Here is a 22,569-nt window from a genome sequence, read left to right on the forward strand (position 1 = left end):
TTTCTCGAGCCTAAGCAGTTAAAAATAACAGTATCATTGCATGTCTCACATTTCTCCCTTGAGAGCCAAGTGAAATCCAACATCTTCAGTTCTTGTAAATCTTAAATGCCATCCCATTCTGTATACCGCTTATCTTGTTTAGAGTTGTGGAAGATCTGGGACTGTATTCACAAAGCTTCTTAGAATTCTCTCAGAGAGCTCCTATCTTAGCTTAAAAAGTCCTAGCTGGGAGTCCTAGACTAAAAGTGATTTAGGAAACTTTTCAGAGGAACTATGAGTAAGGAAAGTACAAAAGCCCTTATCTTAGTGAGGAGGTGTGGTTGACCACGTCGCTAGGGATGATGCAGCAATTCAAGGACTGTGATTGGTTGATAAAAAATATCCTGTCCTGTCCTGTCAATTGATAAAAGCTGAGCTTTCTTTAATTTCTTTATATAAAAACATTATGATTTTACTGTATTTTATTATGTATTCTACTTTCACAAAGAGCGCATTTTAAGACCTTTACAGAGGTCAGAGGTTATTTTTTATCAACCAATCACAGTCATTATATTGCTGCATCACCCCTAGCAACAGGGTTAACCACACCAACTCACTTAGATATAGCTTTTTACTTTTCTTACTCAGAGTTGCTCTGAGAAGTTTCCTAAATCACTTTTAGTCTAGGACTCCCAGTTAGAACTTTTTAAGTTAAGGCAGAAGCTCTCTGAGAGAATTCTAAGAAGCTTTGTGAATACGGGTCCTGTAGTCTATCCCTGGGTGACCGATGCAGCACTAGACATGTTACACCCTGGACACAGTGCCAAGCAAACACAGGGCAGAAACTACCTGCATGTCTTTATACTGTGGGAGGAAACCACAGTGTACTCAGAGGAAACCCGCCAAGCACAGAGAAAACCTGACGTCTCCATACACAAAACACCATTTTGAGACAAATCCATGACATCTGGACGGTGCTAACCATCATTGTATTCATTTGAACCTTATGTATAATATACTGTAACATAATAGAGCTGATTTCCCTTTCTAGTGGCCTCAAAAAGAGTAGAACAGCATTTGTGGTTCAGCCCACGAAATGCCTGAGCATTTTTGAAATGTCATATTCTAACTTTCACACTTTGTATTTTCGAAGATTAAAAGCAGCCATAAATTGGAATCCCTTAATGAAAGCTTGCTGATCTTTATTTTTACCTAGATTTAATAAATAGGCATGTTTGCAAGTTGCAATTAAAAGGAACTTGCGGTGTCTTGTGCTTTAGTCATGAAACACAGCTGTGCTATGCCTGTTAACGTCTAAAAAATATATATATGACTGGTTTTATTTAAAATGTTTAATTTAAATAAATTCAAGCTCATATTTCAATTAATTACTAGTTATGCCAGTGATTATAGAGAGCACCTAATACCTTCCATAAAATCTCTTCCTATGATCATGGGTAAGGTTATATTAATGAAAAAACAACAAACATAAAACATCTCAGTTTGCATTTGTTTCCAAGCACTAGTGAGCTGTACTATTCAGTAGAGAAGCACTAAAAGACCACACGCACCCCCTTCCCCCCCTCAGTTATATAATCAAATGCAAGTGTCACTATAACCTCCCAAACACCTGCCAGCCGTACAAAAGAAAATTTCCACCCTACGCACTCAGTGAAGGCCTTTCACTGCATTTGCTCCAAGCTGCATTATAACAAAAAGAAATAAATTAAAGAGCAGGCTTGATGACAGAATGACTAAGCATTGACCTGTACACTTGAGACCAGCTGTACAGTTGCTCGGTCAAGATGATTCTCTGGTCTGCCAGACTCTCCATGTTTCCGGGGTCCGCGATACGTTTGACATTCAAATCATATCATGTTGCATCGCCCAGTTTATTATGATCTGGAAATTTGTAATTAAATTCTTGTCCTGCAGCTGACAATATCCCAGCCTTATAGGGACTCGTTAAACATCCTAATGGCTGTAGGTATAAACGACTCCTCATGCTCCTTAAACAAGAGGTGCAAACCTGTCTCAGCCTGCTACTGAATGGGCTCTTTTGTTTTGTTAGGAAAACAGAGTGGGTGAGAGTCATTGTTCAACATGCTCCGAGTCCAGTCTGATTCCTACAATTAAGCATGCTTTCCTTAGGGCAGGCTGTCGTCTCACACCATCCCCCCCAAGCACTCCACAGCAAACAGCAAAGGACCAGAGTCTCCTCCGGAGATAGAAGCGATGCTGTCCCTTCTCATATAAAGCCTCTATGTTTGTGCTCCAGTCCAGTCGGTCATACAAATGCAACCACAGATATCTGGAGTTGTTCAATTTACTGTATGAAAGAGATGAACTGGTCGATTAGCCATTGACCAGAATTGGCTGGTTTTCGGTTTGATTGGCTGTGATTGGTGATCAGCCTCAGATATAAACGATTCTGTACAGGGCGTAGAAGTTTCCAAGTGGCGCAACAGAAACCCATCATCAAAACTCATATGCGGTAAAAGCCATTTTCTTTGCCGTTTCTTTATAATCCTACAAGTGGTGCACTCTGAACTATTTAGAAATTTTCATTCCTAGTTGAATTACTTGCTAAGTTTTTTTTTTTTGAATAATTATGGTAGATAACAGACATACCTGCTGCTAAGTTAAATGTTAAACTCGTATATTGAAGTTTAATTTGTATTTAAAATTAAGATTGTTTAAATGCTGTGCTTGGTTTTTAAGTGATGAAACTAATGCTATAAGGAACACATTTAATTGTATTATAACATAAAGGTAATTAATCAAGTCAGCACTTAAGTATGGTAATAATATTGTATACGGCGGAACGGTGGCTTAGTGGTTAGCACTGTCGCCTTGCACCTCCAGGGTTTGTGTTCGATAACAGCCACTGGGGCTGTGTGCATGGAGTTTGGATGTTCTCCCTGTGATTTAGGGCTTTCTCTAAGTAATTCGGTTTCTTCCTACAGTCCAAAGACATGCAGATTAGGCCAAGTACCGTTCCCAAATTGCCTGTATATTTGTTATATTGTTATTCGTTTTAACCTGTCTGTAGTTTTAATGTTATGTGTGATCAGTGTATGTTACTGGTGAGGCATCACACTTCGGGCCCAGAATGCACTGCAGGATGAGTGAGGACTATGTTGGACGAGTGGTTGGTCTAACACTACAATTTTACTCATTCAGGCAAGTAGAAATCTACACATAAATTTCCAAAATATATTAATAGGAATAATATATTTTTTCCCATAATGCTATGCTGACCTATGCTGTGTTGCTTTCACCGATCTGTCCCACTAGAGTATTAAGGGTTTAAACACATGGTGGAATTCCTTGGTAAAAAAAAAAAAATCACCAATAAAAACTATAGCTATGTTTAATACTAAAAGTAAAATAATTTCCATAAAGCACACAATGTAATTCCCCCCTGATGATACAGGCATACATATTCCAGGACTCAAATTGTGAAAGAGTGGTTCTGAGAGCATGAGAAATCATTTCCACACAAGAACTGGCCACCACATTCTAATGCTATGTTGTAATCAAACCTAAAGGTGAGTGAATGAAATCTGAATGTGTGTCTTTTTTTTGGCCAGGCGGTGTGATTTGGTATGTATAAGGGTAATTTTAGAGTAAGTTGTACTTGATATTATATAGCGGTAAAATTTACTTCAAAAGTGTTCACCCTCATCTGATTTTGATGCCATGCCAAACACCACTAAATTTATATGGTTGTCCTCCTTTGGTGGCTGGAAAGTATATAAAAATGTCTGACCTCTTATTTATTTACTTGGCTCCAGCACCTTAATGGACAAGTAATAAGAAGGTGATGCCAAGTTAGGGACTTGAGTACCAAGTTTTTAACTGTAAGCTTAAAAGCATGCCGCTCCCGACACGATCCCGAACATGACTGAGATGTTGAGATGTGGGAATACTCAGTTGAGGAAAGTAACAGGGTGTTCCTGAGTTTGTATAGTAAAGTACAACAACAAGACAAACCTTTTCAGCAGTCTCCATCAACATCTACCACCATCTATGCAAAGAGACATAAAGAAACTTAGGGACTCTTAGGGTGTGTTCACACTTGGCATATTTGGTTTGATTTAAACGAAGTCTGGTATGGTTGCTCCATTAGTTCGGTTCACTTGACAAATCTGAACGCTGCCATCAAACCTCGGTGCGAAACCGCTTCAAAAGGTGGGTTTTGGTCCGCTTCCAAATGAACTTCAAATGTGAACACACCACAGACCAAAAGATGCGTAAATAAACCAAGTCTGCTTAGTTATGCTTAGTCTGCTTAATGATAAATGTACCTTTTAGGCCTTGTTCACAAGGGCGTTAAAATGTAGCGTTTTTCTTGCGTTCGTAGTGTCCGGTTAGCGCGGATCAAGCGGCGAGTGTTTTCTACACGTAGGAGTCAATGAGAGTGTTCACACGGGCTTTGGTGACGTGCGTTTGTCCGGCTGCGCGTTTATACGGCATTAAAAAAACGTTGCATGCAGCTTTTTCCCGGCGTTCAAAACCCAACGAACGCAAGGAAACCGCTTCTAGTGCGTTTTCTTCGCGTTTATTTTCGGAGGACCGGATATATCCCATGATCCTACATGATAAACATAGGGAAATGCGGAAAAAGGGCAAAATAAAAAAAATTCATTGTTGAAAAAATTACGCGGGAATGTTCGCATTTCTTCATAAACCACAAAAAAGACTTCCTTTAATCCAACGTTGTGCAGTCAGAGAGTAAACCCGGTAGCGGCGGGCTTTCATATCCAGTTCCCGACACACTGCCCCCACACGTTAACACACAAACTACAGTTGGGGCTGCAGGCTGACGTTAGACAGAGACAAACCAACGCCGGTGTAAAAGTCAATCAAGCGCCACCACAAAATGCAACATAAACGTCTAGGACGTTCAGAGCACGTTCGTTTATCCAAAAACTTAACGCCCGTGTGAACAAGGCCCTAATTGTGAACTTTCATTGGTCCACTCTGTTTCTGTCACATTCCAGCGAGAGAGGAAAAAGTCCTAGCTAGGTCTCGCACGTTAGATAGATAAAGACAAAACAAGGAAAGGAACTTAGTATAACTGGCATAAGTACGTCTACAAACCATTTCCTCTGCAGTGATTTCCCATTTTAATTATGCAAAGAACTTCCTGTTGAGGTAACTTGAAGAAACTTGCTTTGGGGCAGATCATGGGTGTAGGCTGATGACTGCTTTTTTCCCCATAGCACGCTCACTATCTAATGTAAATGAAGCTAGAGATTAAGCAAAGATATTTTCAGGTTCAGACGCTCCACCCAAGGCTCACTGAGCATTTCATCACGGTGAAACAATTGGCAATTATACGTGACTGGTATTTAAAAGTAGCAGTTTTTGTTTCATTGCAATTAACATTAAGCCCATATAAAAAAAATTATAAATGCTTCTCCCATGAGGTGTGTGCGTGAGCTTCAGCACAAGTTGGTGAAAGGGAGAGGTTCAGGCAGACGGATGAGGAAGGACGATAGCAAAAGTAATTCTTCTTTATTTTAAACAAAATTAGAAAGTCGTTGAACTTTTCCGTCTTTCTCCTCATTTAATAAAGTCCGTACAGCAACAATGATTATCAGGGCATTAATTACGTACATCTAATTTCCTTTAGAAAAAAAAAAAACAGAGAGAGAGAAATTATAGTAACCATTAACATCACAGCCCTTTTCAGTAAGACATAATGTAGAGAATCTAACATGACCTCAGAGCAGATGCACTCCTGCAGGTTGCCTCTGTTTCCTTGGATGGCCATCTTGCTGTGTGAGCTCCCTCCCAAACACCATGTTGTGATCAAAAATAGAGAGGAAAATGGAGGCCTTGCCAGCTGTCTAAGGTCTGGAGGCATAAATCAGTTTTCAACTGCAGATGCTCTAAGTGGTTGTGCAGGAAAAAGATTTCGGAAATAAAGTTTCATTTTCATCTCTCTGGTGTAAATAAATGGAAGCCGGGGATCAGTTTACCCTGATATCATTTCTCCTGTTCTTTTGCGGTGCTCGGCTGAAGACGTTTTTATTCCCCCCCTCAGCAGAAGATTCCCTGTTGTGGGTGAAAGAGGCCGGAGTGTCCGAGAGTGTTTGTATTGCTGAGACGCTACAGTATATGTGAATGTGCTTCTCTGAGTGAGGAGAAACAAAAGAGGCAGAGAGAGAGAGAGAGAGAACAAGGGAGAGCACTGATGAGAGTAATCAAGGGCGCTTTCACATTAGGCATAATCGATTTGTAACGTGCTCAGGAACGATTGCTCCACCCTCCTCACTGGCCAGCATTCCAATTATTATAATAATTATTATTATTTTCCGTACTCTGGTTAACTTGCTTATTTTCACTTTCCGCTACTGCAAGTGGCAGTATGCACCTGGTCGGCTTGCGAGCGACTATTAACCACAAGGATAAGACAAGAACAAGGAAGTCAATCCTTGCGCCATCCCTAATATTATTAATATTTCGAAAAAAAGAATGTCCACAGCAATGTTCTCAATGATTCATCCGCTATAGCTATGTGGGACAGAGTATAATACAGTGTTACGCATATACAGAGATTTTAGAAGAGAGACAGTACTACTGAAGTCACATTCTAAACAGTTCAGACTAGTTCAGGTACAATTGGCTTCTACAGTATATCAGATTCGATCCGTGCCAGAGTATGCTGCACTAGACTCGAGAGCACCTTTTCCAGTGGAGTCCCCGAGCCTGGAACTCTTGTGTTCTCACTAATTAAAATGAACCAGACGTTGGGGTCAAGTGTTCTGGGAAATTATTCCAGGTACCTAATGTAAAAACGCCCTAAGAGAGTAATAGACAGCGAGGAAAAGGAGAAAGATCGCTCCTCTTAACCCACCAGCCAGGAAACAGTGAGTTCTTATTTAGCACAGAAAAAGCAGATTTGCTTAGCAACTACACTGCTTCTCCAATCATTGAACTTTTAATGGCTAATGCATGCTGGATGTAGAGTGGGTCACTCAGACAAGTGAATAAGGGGCTACAGACTACTTGGGAGCACAAAATCACTCTTTCAGAAAAAATGGACAATAAATAAAATATATTTTAGCATTACTGTATATGATGCCATGGGGCGGTTATAATAATGATCAGGTAGCCAGTTTATTTTAATCATCAGCCATACTACTGAGTAGGGATGCACTGATACAGACACCGGTACAATATTGCACTTAACTACTTGTAAATCTGTTCCAATACTATTGCAGACACACTGTACACTCACTATGTAGATAACACCAGTCCTCACTCCTCTCTTATATCAACATTGTCTCTGATGAAGGATGCAACTATTATGAGAAAAACAGCATGAAAGTAATTTCAAAATAATTTGCATAATTCTTGCAACCTTAGCAGGAACATTGCGAAGCTGTTTATGTTGTTTATGAGCAGTTGCCATGGTACCCAGAGACCTCAAAGTGACCATGAAGGCAGAGGAGGCAATTTCCTGTCCAATAAAGTATTTTTACTGTTAATTAGAAATATCAAATATTTAATAGCACATGGAGGCGGCACAATGGCGTAGTGGAGAGGACTGTCGCCTTGCACCGCCACGGTATGGGTTCGATTCCCACCTCGGGTCTGTGCGCATGGAATTTGCATGTTCTCCTTGTGCTTGGTGGGTGTCCTCCGGGTGCTCCGGCTCCCTCCCACAGTCCAAAGACATGCAGATTAGGCTAACTGGCGTTCCCGAATTGCCTGTAGTGTGTGAATGAGCATGTATATGTGTGTTCCTTTCAATGAATTGGCACCCCATATAGGGTGTACTCCGCCTCGTCTCCAGCGGTATAAATGGTGAGTGAGTAATAGTATATTACTTTCCCTGCATCCATCATTGCATGTAAGAGTATATACATCTTCCATACCATTAAAAAACTTAAAAAAAGAAAGTGTGTAAAAAGTCTGTTGCAGGACATTGTTCCATCACTGATCTTTGGACTCCCAGTGTCAGCCTCGCGTCTCTCATCAGTTTATTACCCGTGCAGTGGAGGGATGAGGTGTTCACTCTGCAGAGAGCTGCTTAGCATTACGGCTGCATGATTCTTGCCAAAATGTGAATCTCAGTTTTTTTTCCCCTCTATGGGAATTGAGTTCATGATTCTTTCACATGAATTTATTTTACTTCCTCAACCAAAACATGTATTACGCAACAAAACTAATAAATAGTATCTGTGCTTTAAGACACTCGGCCAACTACAGTAAATGTCACAGTGCTTGTTGGACAGTTAAACTTCCAGTACATACTTTACAGCAAAGAATGTATTGTTCTCAAAGGTTTTAGTGCTCAATCTTAATATAATTCTAGTACGCTTCTAGTACACTACAGAGCTTTTAATCTGCTTTTAAAGTCTCTGTGTAAGGGCTAGAATCAACGCGTCAGGTCTAATTAACTATTACTTGAACATCATCCCAGAAGAGAGCTTGCTGTTGTGCTGGATATCAGCACAGCTGTGATGCCATCCTAGGCACGTCCTCCATGGAGGAGAATACACCATGCAGGTGGTAGACGGTCCTGTAAGTCTTGTTTTTTTTTTTTTTTTAAATATATATATGTATATTTCCAGTTATTCCACTTTAGAATATCAGCTAAATTCCAGGTTCTGGGGTTAAGTTCCAAATAGCATTAAATGCAAAGCTAGCACACTAGGGTGTACAAACCAATAAACCAATAAAGTAGTGCACTTGATCAAGGGCTACAGAAAAATTTGGAATTCAGCCTAGTCTGGGAAGTTCGTTAGCTTTGTAGCTAACGCCTTAGGCGTAAATAAAACAACACTGAGGCACTTTGGAAACAACTATTACTTAGACAAAGTTCGTTTCAGATGACGATGTTATCAGATGTGTTTTTTTTTTTTTTTTTTGCTAAAAGTGGATCCATGACTGGTTTTGAATACAAGTCTGAATGGTGGACTGTATTGACTCACTTTCACCAATGCGGCATTGCAGAATGACAGTTAGTGTAGAAGACCTACCCCACTTTAGCGTGTTACAAATACACTAGGTTGCCAAAAGTATTCGCTCGCCTGCCTTCACATGCACATGAACTTGAGTAACATCCAATTCTTACTCCATATGGTTTAATATGATGCTGGCCCACCCATTGCAGCTGTAACAGCTTCAACTCTTCTGGGAAGGCTTTCCACAAGGTTTAGGAGTGTGTTTATTGGAATTTTTGACCGTTCTTCCAGAAGCGCTGATGGCTTGGCTCGCAGTCTCAGCTCTAATTCATCCCAAAGATGTTGTAACGGGTTGATGTGCAGACCAGTCAACTCACTCAAATCCACGTCTGTATGGACCTTGCTTTGTGCACTGGTGCGCAGTCAACTTAATACACTTAGTACAAAATTACAAACTTTGAATATACTAGTCATTAGTCTGGCTGCGAGTACACTTAAGTATGCTTTGGCATGCTAGCATTTAATATACTTAGCATTTTTTTTCCCACTTGTGCGGCTTGGAGTTTTACGCTCAGTTTTTGGCATGAAAATATCTCCAACGAGTACAGTAAACCGACTAGTCTGTTCGGGTCTCTTTCCTGTTACATGTCATGTGAGTGACACTGGAACGAGGTAAATGAGGAAGCGTGATGAGAGAAGGGATTGAGTGGTATGACTGAATTCTTTACTAATCTCTAGGCTGACTGGTTTAAATAAGAGTATTTTGTTTTACACTGTTAAGAGTCCGACCAATGATATAGCACCTGGGACTGTCGTCGTGTAAGTAAGCAAACGAGGGAATGCAGGGAATGTGATCTGAATGAAGGGAAATACGTGCAAGTAAATCGCATTGTAATGAGATCAGACATGAGATAGCATGTATGAATGAATCGAGACAACTTTTTTTCTTCTTACAATAAATGATGCAGAGCGGCTTTACATGCAAATCAGTTTTGAGGTTCTTACACTAACTTTGATCAGTGACGTTTATCATTGCCTTCAGTTTCCTAAAGGTAATGCTTATGGTTGCTGTGGGGTGACTTCCAGGCAGGTAGTGTGAATGATCAATTTGCTGTGTTGTTACGTGACATGCACATCCATTTAGTCCTCATTTTCTTAAAAAGAACGACATAAATACTCGTAACTGTATCTAGCAATAAACACAGGCAAAAAAAAAAAGCCTGAAGCAGTAACTAGACCACAGTAAAAGAATATGCCCTGAGTCTTGTAATCATGGCCAAAGTATTATAGCCCCCTGTAGCATTCGGATCTGTACACTCCTATTGAGGATATTTCAAGACCCTTTTGCACATCCATCAGAAGCACAATAACCGATGTCTATGGTAGAAGATACTAGACATAAAAACATACCCCTTCTTCACGATGGTGTTCCTAATAAAGTGGACCACGTGGATGTGACCGAGAACACATGTTCCAACAAGGGCAGACAACAATCTAAGAATTCTGATGTTTTGGCTGGCACAGTAGGAGCAAACAATGGAAAGCACCAACATAGTTCACCTTGTCAGCCCATTTTTTGTAGACAAAGCGAACAGCGAGTCTTCATCCTCACATCAGGCAGGAGAGAACTCCTGCTGACACCCATTTTAACAAGATGTTGTTTGCTGCTTGACAGAGGGCACAACCTCTGACAGAGGCTCAACCTCTCGTGTCTTTCCCAACAGGGATGGGGGGTAAGAGGCATCCCTAAGGAGCCATTGAAAGCCAGCAATATTGAAATTGAGACTAAGGAGCCAGCACGACCTACGCGGCCGAGTGGGCATGCAATTGGTCAAATCAGAATGTTTCGGGAGTCTGTTGAATGTAAGAGGCTTGGTACGGCAGTAATATTAGCAGTTTTAAAGCTCACATGGGGAAGGTCAGCAGACCGATGGAAAAAAAAAAGCAGTGAGCTCGAATTAATACAACCCCATTTCCTTCCCCATATCCGCAAAAAAAAAAAAAAAACATCCTGGCGCAGCATTGTGCATGCATGCTTGTATTTACAGACTCCATTAAAGATTCCCATTCACTATGCAATGTGTGATAGGCAGTTGATTGTTTTGGTCTCAGGGTGAATATGTATATGATCAAGTGAGATGAGTGAGAATGTAGTTTCCATTTCCACTTGTATAATAAATAAAAATGCATAACAGATATGAAAATAAAAAACTGTAATGTCCTTCAAATCTAAGTTACTCTGAATAATTAGTTGAGTAATCATTTCATAATAACTGAGTAATAAGTGAATAATTTTTTATTTAAAAAAAATTCCCTCTAAATGTATTTTTAATGCAGATTGTCCATTTCAAATTTCTGCATGCTAGTCAAGTAATTTCAGCTTTTTATGTCTCTTACCAGACCATCTGTTCTGCTCGGATAGCCAATCTGAAAGTTGGGGGTGGGGGGATGGGGAGGGCTTTGGCTTTGCACAGAGGTCCCAGCTCACGGCCCCTGGACTATACATCAAGGCCCCAGTGACTGAGTCAGCTTTTCCCAATGAGTGTCTATGCACCGTGCTTTCCAAAACAATCTGCCCACTGAAGCAGCACACCAGACGAAGTTTCACTGGAGACTCGGAGGAGAATCCTTTCATGTGATAATTGAAAACAGGATTGAAATGAATTGGATCATTAATCTGAAAAGCCTAAAGATTGAAAATGTGCAGATATACAGTTTTAGCTTCAGGACATTTAAGCAAAGTAGCTAAAAATCTATTCAAATTGTATTGCTTATTTATTTATTTATTTATTAATTTTAAAATAATGTCTTCAGACCTCCTTTCAAAAAGGTTTTTTCGAAAATTGTGAAAATTGTGTGGACTACTCCAGATGTTTTCCAGCCTATAAACATATAAGGCCAGTAGTTGCATGTGTATGTATAAGAACCAGTGTGAGCTAAGAATTTGCATGAAATAAGAAATTTTCACACTTTTCGAACATGGTATTCATACATTTTTTTGCGTGGAAGTATTGTTCTTTTTCAAATCCTGTCTCTGATCAGAAATGATTCTGGGCTTCCCAATACTGCCATATTCATGAATTTGCCATCGTTTAAGAAATTTGCTGTTGTGTCATTTGTTTGCTAATGGGTTTTGCACATATGAGTTTAAAAAAACTTAAGCAGCTGAGACAGTGCAGAAATAGTCAGAAAACAAAACACGAACCTCCTAAACCTACAACGTTAGTCATGTTCAAAAATGACAAAAGTAATATATACACACACGAATATAATGTATATATCATTTTTAATCCTCAAGCAGCACACCTATGCTCCACCCAGCAGTCCCTAAAGGATGCAACACATATTGAAATTTTTTTAACTGTTAAAAGTATAACAAACTTGATAAGCCAAGCAATGGTTACATTAAATGTAGCAACGACAGATGACAGTGCATGAGTAAATTATAAAATTAAATTTTGACAGCTAAATATAATTACTTTAGTGCATAGTTTGTGGCTAGTACATAGACTGGTTTTGAAATGTCAGGGTGTTACGGCAGATTTGACAGCCCTGCTTAAAATGCAATCAAAAGCGATCAGCAAAAATGCATTTGTGACACAAAATACCCGGTATGAATTCATGATTCATGATCCATTCCACTCATGATCTGTTCACACGAAGACAATGCTTTAAAGTAGAACAAAACAGTTTTTCTTATTAAATATAAAAGAACACATTTTTCAAGCTATAAAGAGGAATAAACATTTCTTACAGATTAGTTTTGATTACACAGTAATCAGTTTTTTCCCTCTGCTATCACCACGGTAACACTTGGTGACACACAACATACATATAGGCATGTAGCCCTGGTAGTATTGTCACACTCAGCAGCTGCCATGTGGAGACAGCAGTGTCTCTTACCATTGTCTCCTCCTGGCAGCTGCAAGCCTGCTGTGATTGTTGCTCACAAATAGGGACCCCCCTCCCTCACCCCCAGTCAGCAGTGACTCCAGGTGCCACTGCTTTTAGGTGATGACCTTTAATCCTCTCTGCCCCTTTCATCAGTGATTCTCCACATCCGGTCCTGGTGGAAGAGCCCTGCACATTTTAGCATGTTATCTGCTCACAGCAGCCATTGATTTCATTAATCAGCTAATTAACAGCCTTTTCTTAATTAAAGTGGGTGTGATGGAGCGGGAAAAACACTAAAATGTGAAGGGCAGGTGGTCCTCCAGGACTGGATTTGTTTTCTGCATCGCACACAACACTGCTCTTTCTCTCATCCCAATCCAACCAAGAGCTCATTATTTATTTTTCCAGTTTCCCTTTCTCTAGCTATCTCATATGTTCTCTGTAGATCCCCTTGGACATGATGGGACATGGACAACCAATGAACTCCTGACTGCAAACAAAGGATCTGGTATCCAAGTGTCTAAGCATAATTTGATTCCTGCAAAACTTTCTAGTTCAAGTACAGGCAAGTCTTGAAATGTGTTGTTTTTTTTATGTATGTAATAAACATTTGAGAACTATGTACTAAAGCATACGTAATTAAACCAGAGAATTAAAATCACTAACTTCATATTATTGGGAATGTTGGCAATACTGTATTTATTGCAGAATGCAATTTAACTTAAAAATCTTACTATAATTTGATATCCAGAAGCTGTGCTTAAAACATGTCATTCGTAAAAGAATGATTAAAACACACGTACACATTACACAGCAAAAAGTCCAACAGGGTTTACATACGCATAAATGCGAAAGTTTGCATCCCTTTACAATTATCTTCCCGTGTAGAAAAAAATAGGATTTCAGTCTCAACACAACAATCGGAAACGTAATTCACAATCGAGATAAAACAATTTGAGACTAGGGTTTGTTGTGACTCCCTCAGTCTCCAGACGCAATAACCCGAAGGCAGTCAGGACAGTTACATAAGGAAATCTAGGGCAAATATTTGAAATGTTTAAAATGCTATTGAGAAGATATTTCAAAAAGCTTGATGTTAGTTGAAAAACAAAGGTAGACGTAGAAATTGCTACAGAATATTTCGAAGCAATTTCTGACTGATCATTCTGATTATTTTTTTATTTACTGCTTCTACTATTAATAATTGAAACTAGTGGTCTATTTGAGTTGCTAGTGATGATGAAGCCACAGCCCTTACATATTAGATACATTTTGACAAAAAAAAGAATGTTTTGTTCTAACTGTATTCAGACATCTAAGAACACTGAATTAGTCATTACACACACAGACAAACAAATTGAACAAAGTAAACTCGTGTCATTGAACTTACCCTGACAGATGAGCTCTTGTGTTTGTTCATAAGGTCATATTTCCCCTTTAATTCTTTGAGAAGCTGCTCCAATGTGGCCTTCTCTTCTTTCTCGTTGTAATCTTGATCCAGGAGGATGTAGGCCCTCCAGTTGGAGGAATCGAAACCCCAATGGCACGTCCGGTTCTCCAAGCGCTTGTGGCTATGCACCACGAACTTTTGCGTAGGGAAGATCAATCTGCAGTCTAGACACTGGATACACGCTGCATGCGGACTCGTGTACAGCTCTGGCATGAACACGCCCTTGCACTTACCAAAACATTCGTGGTAGACCTTAAAGGCCCGGGCGGTGTACTCGAGCTCGGCGGAGGAACACGCGAGCTCCTTGTCGAGGCGCGGCGGCGGCGGCAATGCACCACCGTGCAGTAAGGAGTTGCACAGGCGCTCGGCGTCTGTTTGCGTGATCAGTCCGCACGATGGTGCCGAGAAGGGCAAGATGCCCATAATCTTCAGGATCTCGAGTTGCTCAGCCGTGCACCGCGAGCAGTAGATGTGCAGCTCGTCGCACACAGCGTTGATCTGCTGCAGGGTGAAGTCGCGCAGCACGCTGTTCAGGATCTGCGGCAGACACAGGCGCTTCTCGCCGCCCACCACGAAGCACGAAATGGTCTCTCGCTCCAGCACGGTCTCGCAGCGCTCTGTGGAGCGATCCGGAGCGATGAGCAGCGGCCCGGACAGCACTGACGCCGTCTGAGTCCTCTGGCTAGGAACCAGCGGCAGATCCGCGCTCTTCTTCCCCGGTTTGTCGAAAGGTGCGTCGTGCTGCCAGCGAGCCGAAAAAGCCGCCGGGCCGCCGAGTGAGCTCATCGAGCTCAAGTGAAACTGCTTGAGAGTTTGCCGAAGTCCCGCGTGTGGTCGGAAGCTTGACACTGCCTCCATGTTCTCTATTGTTATAAGCGCTAGTACAGGGAGGAAAAAAAAAAAAACTCAAACTTTTCCAGTCAATTCGGGGTGAAAAAACAACATCAAAGAAGCGAAATGAAAATAGTCTATTCTGAAAAGTCCGTAGCAAATCTGTGGCAACTTTTAAAAGCCAAAAGCGCCACGGAGACGATTAGTTTTTCTCTTTCCAGCGTCTGCTTCATATTAAAACAATAAGCAGCCTCGAAGCTTACTGAAACCTGGAGCAAAAAAAAAAAAAAAACCCTCGATCCTTTCGACAACGATTTTTTCCAGTTCCAAAAAAAAAAAAAAACACACACAAGACGACAATCAGTACCTGGATTAAAAAATTAAAAAAAAAAAAAAAAACCTTGTGTGCACAGTTCAAGTGTTTGTCTCTCCCTCCGTTGATCCAGCAAGTCCCCCCGCCTGTGTGTGTGTGTGTGTGTGTTTGTGTCTGGTTGAGTCATTGAATCACAGCCAAGAATGTGACTGACTCCTCGGTCTGGCTGTTCTATGAACAACTGTTCCTCCCCCCGCTGCCCCAGCAGCTGCAAAAGCAGTGTGAGCGCAGAACCGAGTCGTGGATACTCTCCTGCTCTTCCCGTAAACTGCAAACCGCCGCAGTGGAGCAGACAGGAAGGGTGGAGTTACTGCACTCACCCAGATTAGACTTTAAAAGGAATGTACTTGCAGACAATTCACTGCAGACGGAAAGTTCTGGAAGGCTACAGATCTATCCGAAGGTTATTCAGGACATAATAATAATAATAATAGTATTTTAATAATTTTAATAATTTTTAAAAAATAATTTTTAATAATTGTCAAATCATAATTTTATAAATGCCCAATGTATTATTGTTAAATTCTAATGCTTATTCAACTGCCCTAACCTAAAAAAAGAAGAAGGATTAGCAGAGAAATAAATTGCACTGGAGAATACTATTAAACAAAAAATTAGAATAATAGTGGCTTAGTGGTTAGCTTTAGCTTGCACCTCCAGGGTCCGGGTTCGGTTCTGCCTCAGTGTCTGTGTACATGGAGTTTGCATGTTCTCCCCGTGCTTGGTGGGTTTCCTCCTGGTACTCCAGTTTTCTCCCACCATCCAAAGACATGCAGTTTAAACTATTTCGGGTTCCCAAATTGGCTGTAGTATGTTTGTGTGTGTGTGTGTGTGTGTGTGTGTGTGTCCTGCGACAGATTGGCATCTCGTCCAGGGTGTCCCCGCTTTGTGCCCAAAGTCTCCTGGGATAAGCTCCAGGCCTCCCGCAACCCTGTACACAGGATAAGCAGTATAAAAGATGAATTAATAAAATGGAAGAGTATAAAGTGCAGGCAGCACGGTGGCTTAATGGTTGGCACTGTTGCCTAGCACCCCCAGGGTCCGAGTTGGATTCTGCCTCAGGGTCTGTGTGCATGGAGTTTGCATGTTCTCCCCGTGCTTGGTGGGTTTCCTCCTGGTACTTCGGTTTCCTCCCACCGTCCAAAGACATGCAGATTAAGATATTTGGCATTTGCCCATAGTGTGTGAATGAGTGTGTGAATGTTTACCCGGAGTCCTACCACATTTGTAAAAGTAGGAATAAATACAATGGACATCATTGGCTTTCACAGTATCTAGTTGGACTACAGTGGTTCCTAGATGGATGGATGAATGGATGGCATAAAGTGTATAAATTATGCAGGATAAATTACAGACTGTACAGAAAGAAATTAAAAAGTCTGAGTGTTCAGTTAGTCCTTATTTATGTGAAAAATGATCATTGTGTAAACAAGAGCAACACTCAACCCAGTAAATCAGTACGTCAGAGATCAACAAACCTTTTTCTTATACAAATCCTGGTTTCCAGATGTTTTTTGGAAGTGGCTTAACACAGGAGCTATGTTCAAACAGCTATAGCTTCCACATTTTTTCAGCACTTGAACAAAAACCACCTGAAAAAGAAGTGTTGTTGAAGGTGGGCGAGTTTCTTTCTTAATAATAATAATTTGTATGTTTATTTTAACTTAGATGATGTTGATGAGTTGTTGCTTAGTTGTTGATTTGGTGACTTTTGGAAAAAATTGTATTGTCTTTTTCTAGAAATGCAACTTTTTTGATTTTGTATAGCAGTGGCTACCAACCCTGGTCCTGATGGACCCCCTTTCGATTAGCTAGCTATTTGGTTAAATCAGGTGTGATGGGGGCTGAGAATTCATTAAATATGCAGAGCAGGGGGCTCCTCAAAGACCAGAGTTGGGAACCACTGATGTATAGGATTCAAAATAATGCAGGTCCATCCTAGTCTGCAACAGTCAGCACAAATTGTGGCAACTTGGCACTCAAATTGGCAAGTGTGTGAGGAGAACAGACTGAGATCTGATTCAAACAAATATGAGTCAGAGTATATCAAACATGTTAGATTTTTCTAAGCCAATTCTGGAGGCTATTAGAGGCTATACTGTGGTCGCTGACCGGACAAGGACATACATATTGTCAATAGTTATTGAACATATAAAGAAGGCAAAAACACAGGAAATAAAGCAAAATATTAAAACTTAACCCAGCAAATATTAATATTACATATTAAATATTAAAATTTATAAAATTATGAAATCACAATAAATTCTTAATATTATTTAAATACCGATATTAAGTCTGAAATTAATGAATTATTACAATATTTAAAAATTTGAGCAAAACAAATATGTGCAACTATGTGCATTTCATGAAAGAACTTCTGACAGTATATGTATATTCTTTGTGAATTTCTGGATTTAAATCTTTTAAATCTTTTGTTTAGACAAAGCATTAATTGCTGGAACCTTTAACATTCATTTTGAGAAGCCAGAAGACCCTCTGAGAACAGCTTTTATGTCCATTCTGGACTCAGTAGGAGTAAATCAATAATTAGCAGGACCAACTCATAAGGCTGGTTGCAGTCAATATTTAATAATATCTTTAAGATTAAATATAGAAAGTATTGTGATGTTCCCACAGTGCAAAGTCATCTCAGATCACTATCATCTTTAAAGTGTGTCTTAGTAATAATGTACATACAGTGTCGTGTTACAGCATTAAACGTACATTCCCATAAACTACTGCACAGTGATTTATCATTAATCTTCTAGAGTTATCAGTTATGACTGACGGCACAGAACTCGATCAGGCGACTGAATGTTTACAGTTGACATTACATTATACTTTAGGTAATGTAGCTTTAGTTAAAAGTAAGATAATTAGAGATAAAAAAAAAACGAACTCCCTGCTTGAAAACTAAAACTTAAATAGCGTCAAAATAAATTTGTAATATTTCAAATGGCATGAAAGGATAATTAATGTAGGTACCTAGAATATTTTACTCCCCTTTAAGAAACTGAACTAATTCCACTAATCTCTTATTCAAAATCATTACATCATCACTGTATTCCCAAATCTTTTAAATTAGCAGTTATTAAACCCCTAATTAAGAAACCTGACCTTAACCCCTGTCAGCTGTCCAACTTTAGGCATATATCAAACTTTCCCTTTACTTCCAAAATTATATAAAAGGTTGTAACACAACAGCAAAGTTCATATCTACATAGAAATAACATATATAAAATGTATTAGTCAGGATTTACGCCTTATCATAGCACAGAGACACACTGGTTGAAGTGGTGTTAAATGACCACCTACTGGCCCCTGATCACGGTTGCCTGTCTGTATTTAATTTGACTCTTTGAAATTTATTTATGTGAATCATTATCTTAATTATGAAAATTTACCAAGCACATAGCTTCATGACCTTTTAAACATTTAGTTGTCTAAAAAAACAACTGTCATGTACTCTCAAAAGTGTGCTATGAGTGTATTATGAGTGCTATGATGATCGACCTACAGCCACCACCCCTCGTAATTTGCCCAGTGAAAGTAAAGCACTAGCATCAAGGCCAGCTCTGCTACACATGCTCAAGAGACAGGGCTCACGGTGGCTGACAACTCATTATCCCGCAGTCTTCGCTTGGCTATAAAAGGACAACTGGGCATCAGTCCAGTGTGTAGTACGTAGTGGATACCCAACTCACAGTTTTTTCTCTCACTGTGTGTCACAACAGACTCTGACCACTCCAGGAGACCTCCAACACCTGGTCACTCACCAAGAAGGGACCGCATCCAAACCTCAACTGCCACCTCATCTTCCAGAACTTTAGGTTTAGCCAACTGTGAACTCTTACTCCACTAACCCTCTCACTCACTTATTTCTTGAAATAAAAGAGGACGTCTTTCTTGATCCTTGCTTTGTGGGTCTGTTTTCTGCCTTCCCACATTCAGTGTGTTTTGTACAGGTGGAGAATGCGGGCAGCAGACAGACTCCATATCTCACCCTGGAACAGTTCCTCAGCCATCTCTTGAAGACCAGCATCCAGCAGCTTGGAGCCAGCATAACAGTACATCTTGGTTATGGCAGACTATACCACCCACTACCTGGAAGCCTTGCCACTCTGAAAAGCCACGTTGGCAAACATTCCAAAGGAGCTGGTACTTCTCGTTGATAAAGGTACTTCCTTTATGTCCAAGCAAAACGCGATCATTCCCCCATTTTCCGTAACAATGATTTTAATCATCCCTTCCTTCTGCACACAGATGCCTCAGAAACAATGGCGCCATCCTTTCCCAGGATTTTGATAGCAAGGAACACCCAATCCTGTACATGAGTAAGAAGCTCATAATGGTGTAACAAAAGGCACTTTAACCATAGAAAAGTTTAAATATTACCTCGTGGGATGGCACTTCACATGTGTCACTGATCCTGCTCCCCTACAGTGGGGCATAGGACCCTTGTATCACCTGCTGGATGTTCTCACTACATGATAACTCTGTCTGAATCCTGCACTGATCAGAGGTGGAACAGGGAAATGCTGACAGACTTTCCGAATGCTATGCTTTCTTCTTGACACTCATTACTAGCTTAAAGCTGGGGGTGGGGGGATGAAAGTAAAGTGTGCATTCAGCACCAAGGCCAGCTCTGCTGCACTCTGCGAAGGGGTTAATAGATTATAACTTACCTTCCTGCAGTTATCGCCTGGCTATAAAAGGACAGCTGAGCATCAGTCCGATAAGTAAGTCCCGGGTACTGAACTCATGTTTTTTTCTCCTTATGTGTCACAACAGACTTTGATTACTCCAGAAGACCTCAAACACCAGGTAACTCGCAGAAAACGGCTTGCTGCTAAACCTTCACCTCCTTCATGGCCAAAAGCCAAGGATTTGCACTGCTTGCACTTTTCACCCAGTCATACTGAAATCTTACTCCCCTAACCTTCTCACTGATAAACTTATTTAAATAAAAGAGTCTATTGTTTTCTGATCTTTGTCTCCCTCTGTCTGTGTTCTGGCTTGCTTCGCTAAATGTTTAGTTTTTTATTGGTTTTAATTTGATTCTGATCATAAAATGAATAAAATGCAAATTTACAATAATAAGGAATGTAATTATTTACTTATATAGCATTTAAAGAAATTGTTGTTGGATCCAGTTGTCAGTAAAGTCCCATTTTACATAAAATATTTGGTAGGACTTGATTAAACATTAAGACTTGACATTAAGCTTTAATTAAGAGATATATATTTGCCTAATCAACAAATTACCTGTCCAAAAAGGAAACAGACAAAAAAAACTGTTTACAAGTGATGCCCGAAAAAATCTACAATAACATTGTCATCCAAATAAGAATGTAATTGAGTATGTATAACTTCTCTAAAGTTTTACAGATAAAAGGAAGAGATTAGTCATAATTTGACAGAACCGAAGGATCTAATTTAGTTTTTTAAAAACCGGTTCCACCACAGCATCTTCAAAAGCATATGGGACACATCCAGTACTAATAGAGGTATTAATAACACAAAGTAGGCTAGGCCCAACTTATTTAAAAACACGTTTTAACAGGCTGAATGGGTGTGACGCACCAGGATGGAAAGTTGATTTCAAGTGTTCAACAATATCTGTTAAAGACAACAAAGATATTAGCTTGAAATGATCATACACCATAAGTTCCAAACCAACTATAGAAGGGTCAGTGTTAATGCACCAACTATTGACCCTAAAAGCTGTAATCATATCAAAATAGACAAAAAATTTTTTTTAACATGAACCAGCAGGCAGAGTATGAGATATGGTTACAGGAGGATATAAGACAGAATATATATTATTAAAAAGCATGTGAAGCCTGTGACAGTTAATAGAAACCAATGTTGACAAATACTGTTTTTTTGTAGTATTCTGGTAATTGTGGCCTAAAACAGTTCATTCTCAGTTAATTGTGTCCTAAAAATGTCCAGTGCCACCTGACCCCCTATTGGCCCTCTTTCCATTGATGCTCAGTCTGCCTACATTAGTTTAACCAGGGCTCAAGCTGTGGTTTAATAGGTCTATGATCTAAAGAAGCGACATAAGCCAAGATATGAATAGACAGAAGTTAAGTTGAGAAGTGACTCATCAGGAGAGCAGTGAGCAGGAAACCCTCCTGCTGTGAAAAGCTGCAAGTCTTTAAAAGCATTAGAGAAATATTCAGCTGTCACTGAGGTTATCATATGGCTCAGACGAGCAGAGGCCTGTGTTTCTGTGACTATAAGCGGAATAGTAATCCTAAAATTACCAGAGAAATGGTCTGAGATAAGAATATTATAGATATCAGTGATTTTCATGGTTAATCCATGGGTAAATATCAGGTCCAATGTCTTTCCTTTCCTATGCCTATGATCAAACCAACTGATTTTATCAAAAGTCAACAAGTTTGTAAAATTCTTTGACCAGAGGGATGTCTAGACAACAAATATGAAAGTTAAAATCACCTACAACTAAGAGTCGGTTGTATTTAGGCATAAGACCAGAAAGTGGTTCCTCAAATCAACAGATGCAATCCTTATTGAATTTGGGAGGACGATAAATAACTGCACAGATGCAAACATGGCATATTAGTAATGAAGAAATCTCTTTCAAAACTATAACACGTGTCCCAGGATAGCTGCTGACAGTTTAACTTAGATATAAAAATAGAAGCCACTCCTCCACCCCTGCTGAAAGCCCTTAGAGACCTAAAATGAGCTCAATCCACAGAAGAAGATCAGAAAACATTCCAACTCGTAGCCCAAAAAAGAATAATAATCTAAGTACTCTAACGTGTTACTTTGTAACTAGTTACACCAACACTGTAAACCAGTGACAGGATGGTAAGTTTAAAAAATATATTTTCAGAATAAGCTCCCAGATTGTAAAGTTTAAAATTAGAGAAGACTGAATTAACGCAAATTATTATTATTATTATTATTATTTTTATGGGATTTTTTCCCGATTTTCTCCCTAATTTAGTCGTGGCCAATTCCTCCCCGTCACTAGGGGGCTCCCACATTAAGGCTACTACTACCATTTAGCCGGGAGGGCCGAAGACTATCACGTGTTTCCTCCGAACCGCGTGACGCCAGCCGACCGCATCTTTTCGAAC

General features: G+C 39.9%; 1 protein-coding gene across 1 annotated transcript in view; it reads right to left on the reverse strand.

Annotated features, from left to right (window-relative positions):
* skib (v-ski avian sarcoma viral oncogene homolog b) overlaps positions 1-15,379 on the reverse strand; it is a 39,064-nt gene extending 23,685 nt beyond the window's left edge. The window contains exon 1 of the mRNA XM_053484586.1: positions 14,188-15,379. Within this exon, the coding sequence (XP_053340561.1) occupies positions 14,188-15,105 (918 nt within the window). The 5' untranslated portion in view covers positions 15,106-15,379. The remainder of the gene's footprint in view (positions 1-14,187) is intronic.
* Positions 15,380-22,569: the final 7,190 nt, after the last annotated feature.

Source organism: Clarias gariepinus, chromosome 23 (genome assembly GCF_024256425.1).
Source record: "Clarias gariepinus isolate MV-2021 ecotype Netherlands chromosome 23, CGAR_prim_01v2, whole genome shotgun sequence".
In the NCBI taxonomy this organism is placed as follows: Eukaryota; Metazoa; Chordata; class Actinopteri; order Siluriformes; family Clariidae; genus Clarias; species Clarias gariepinus.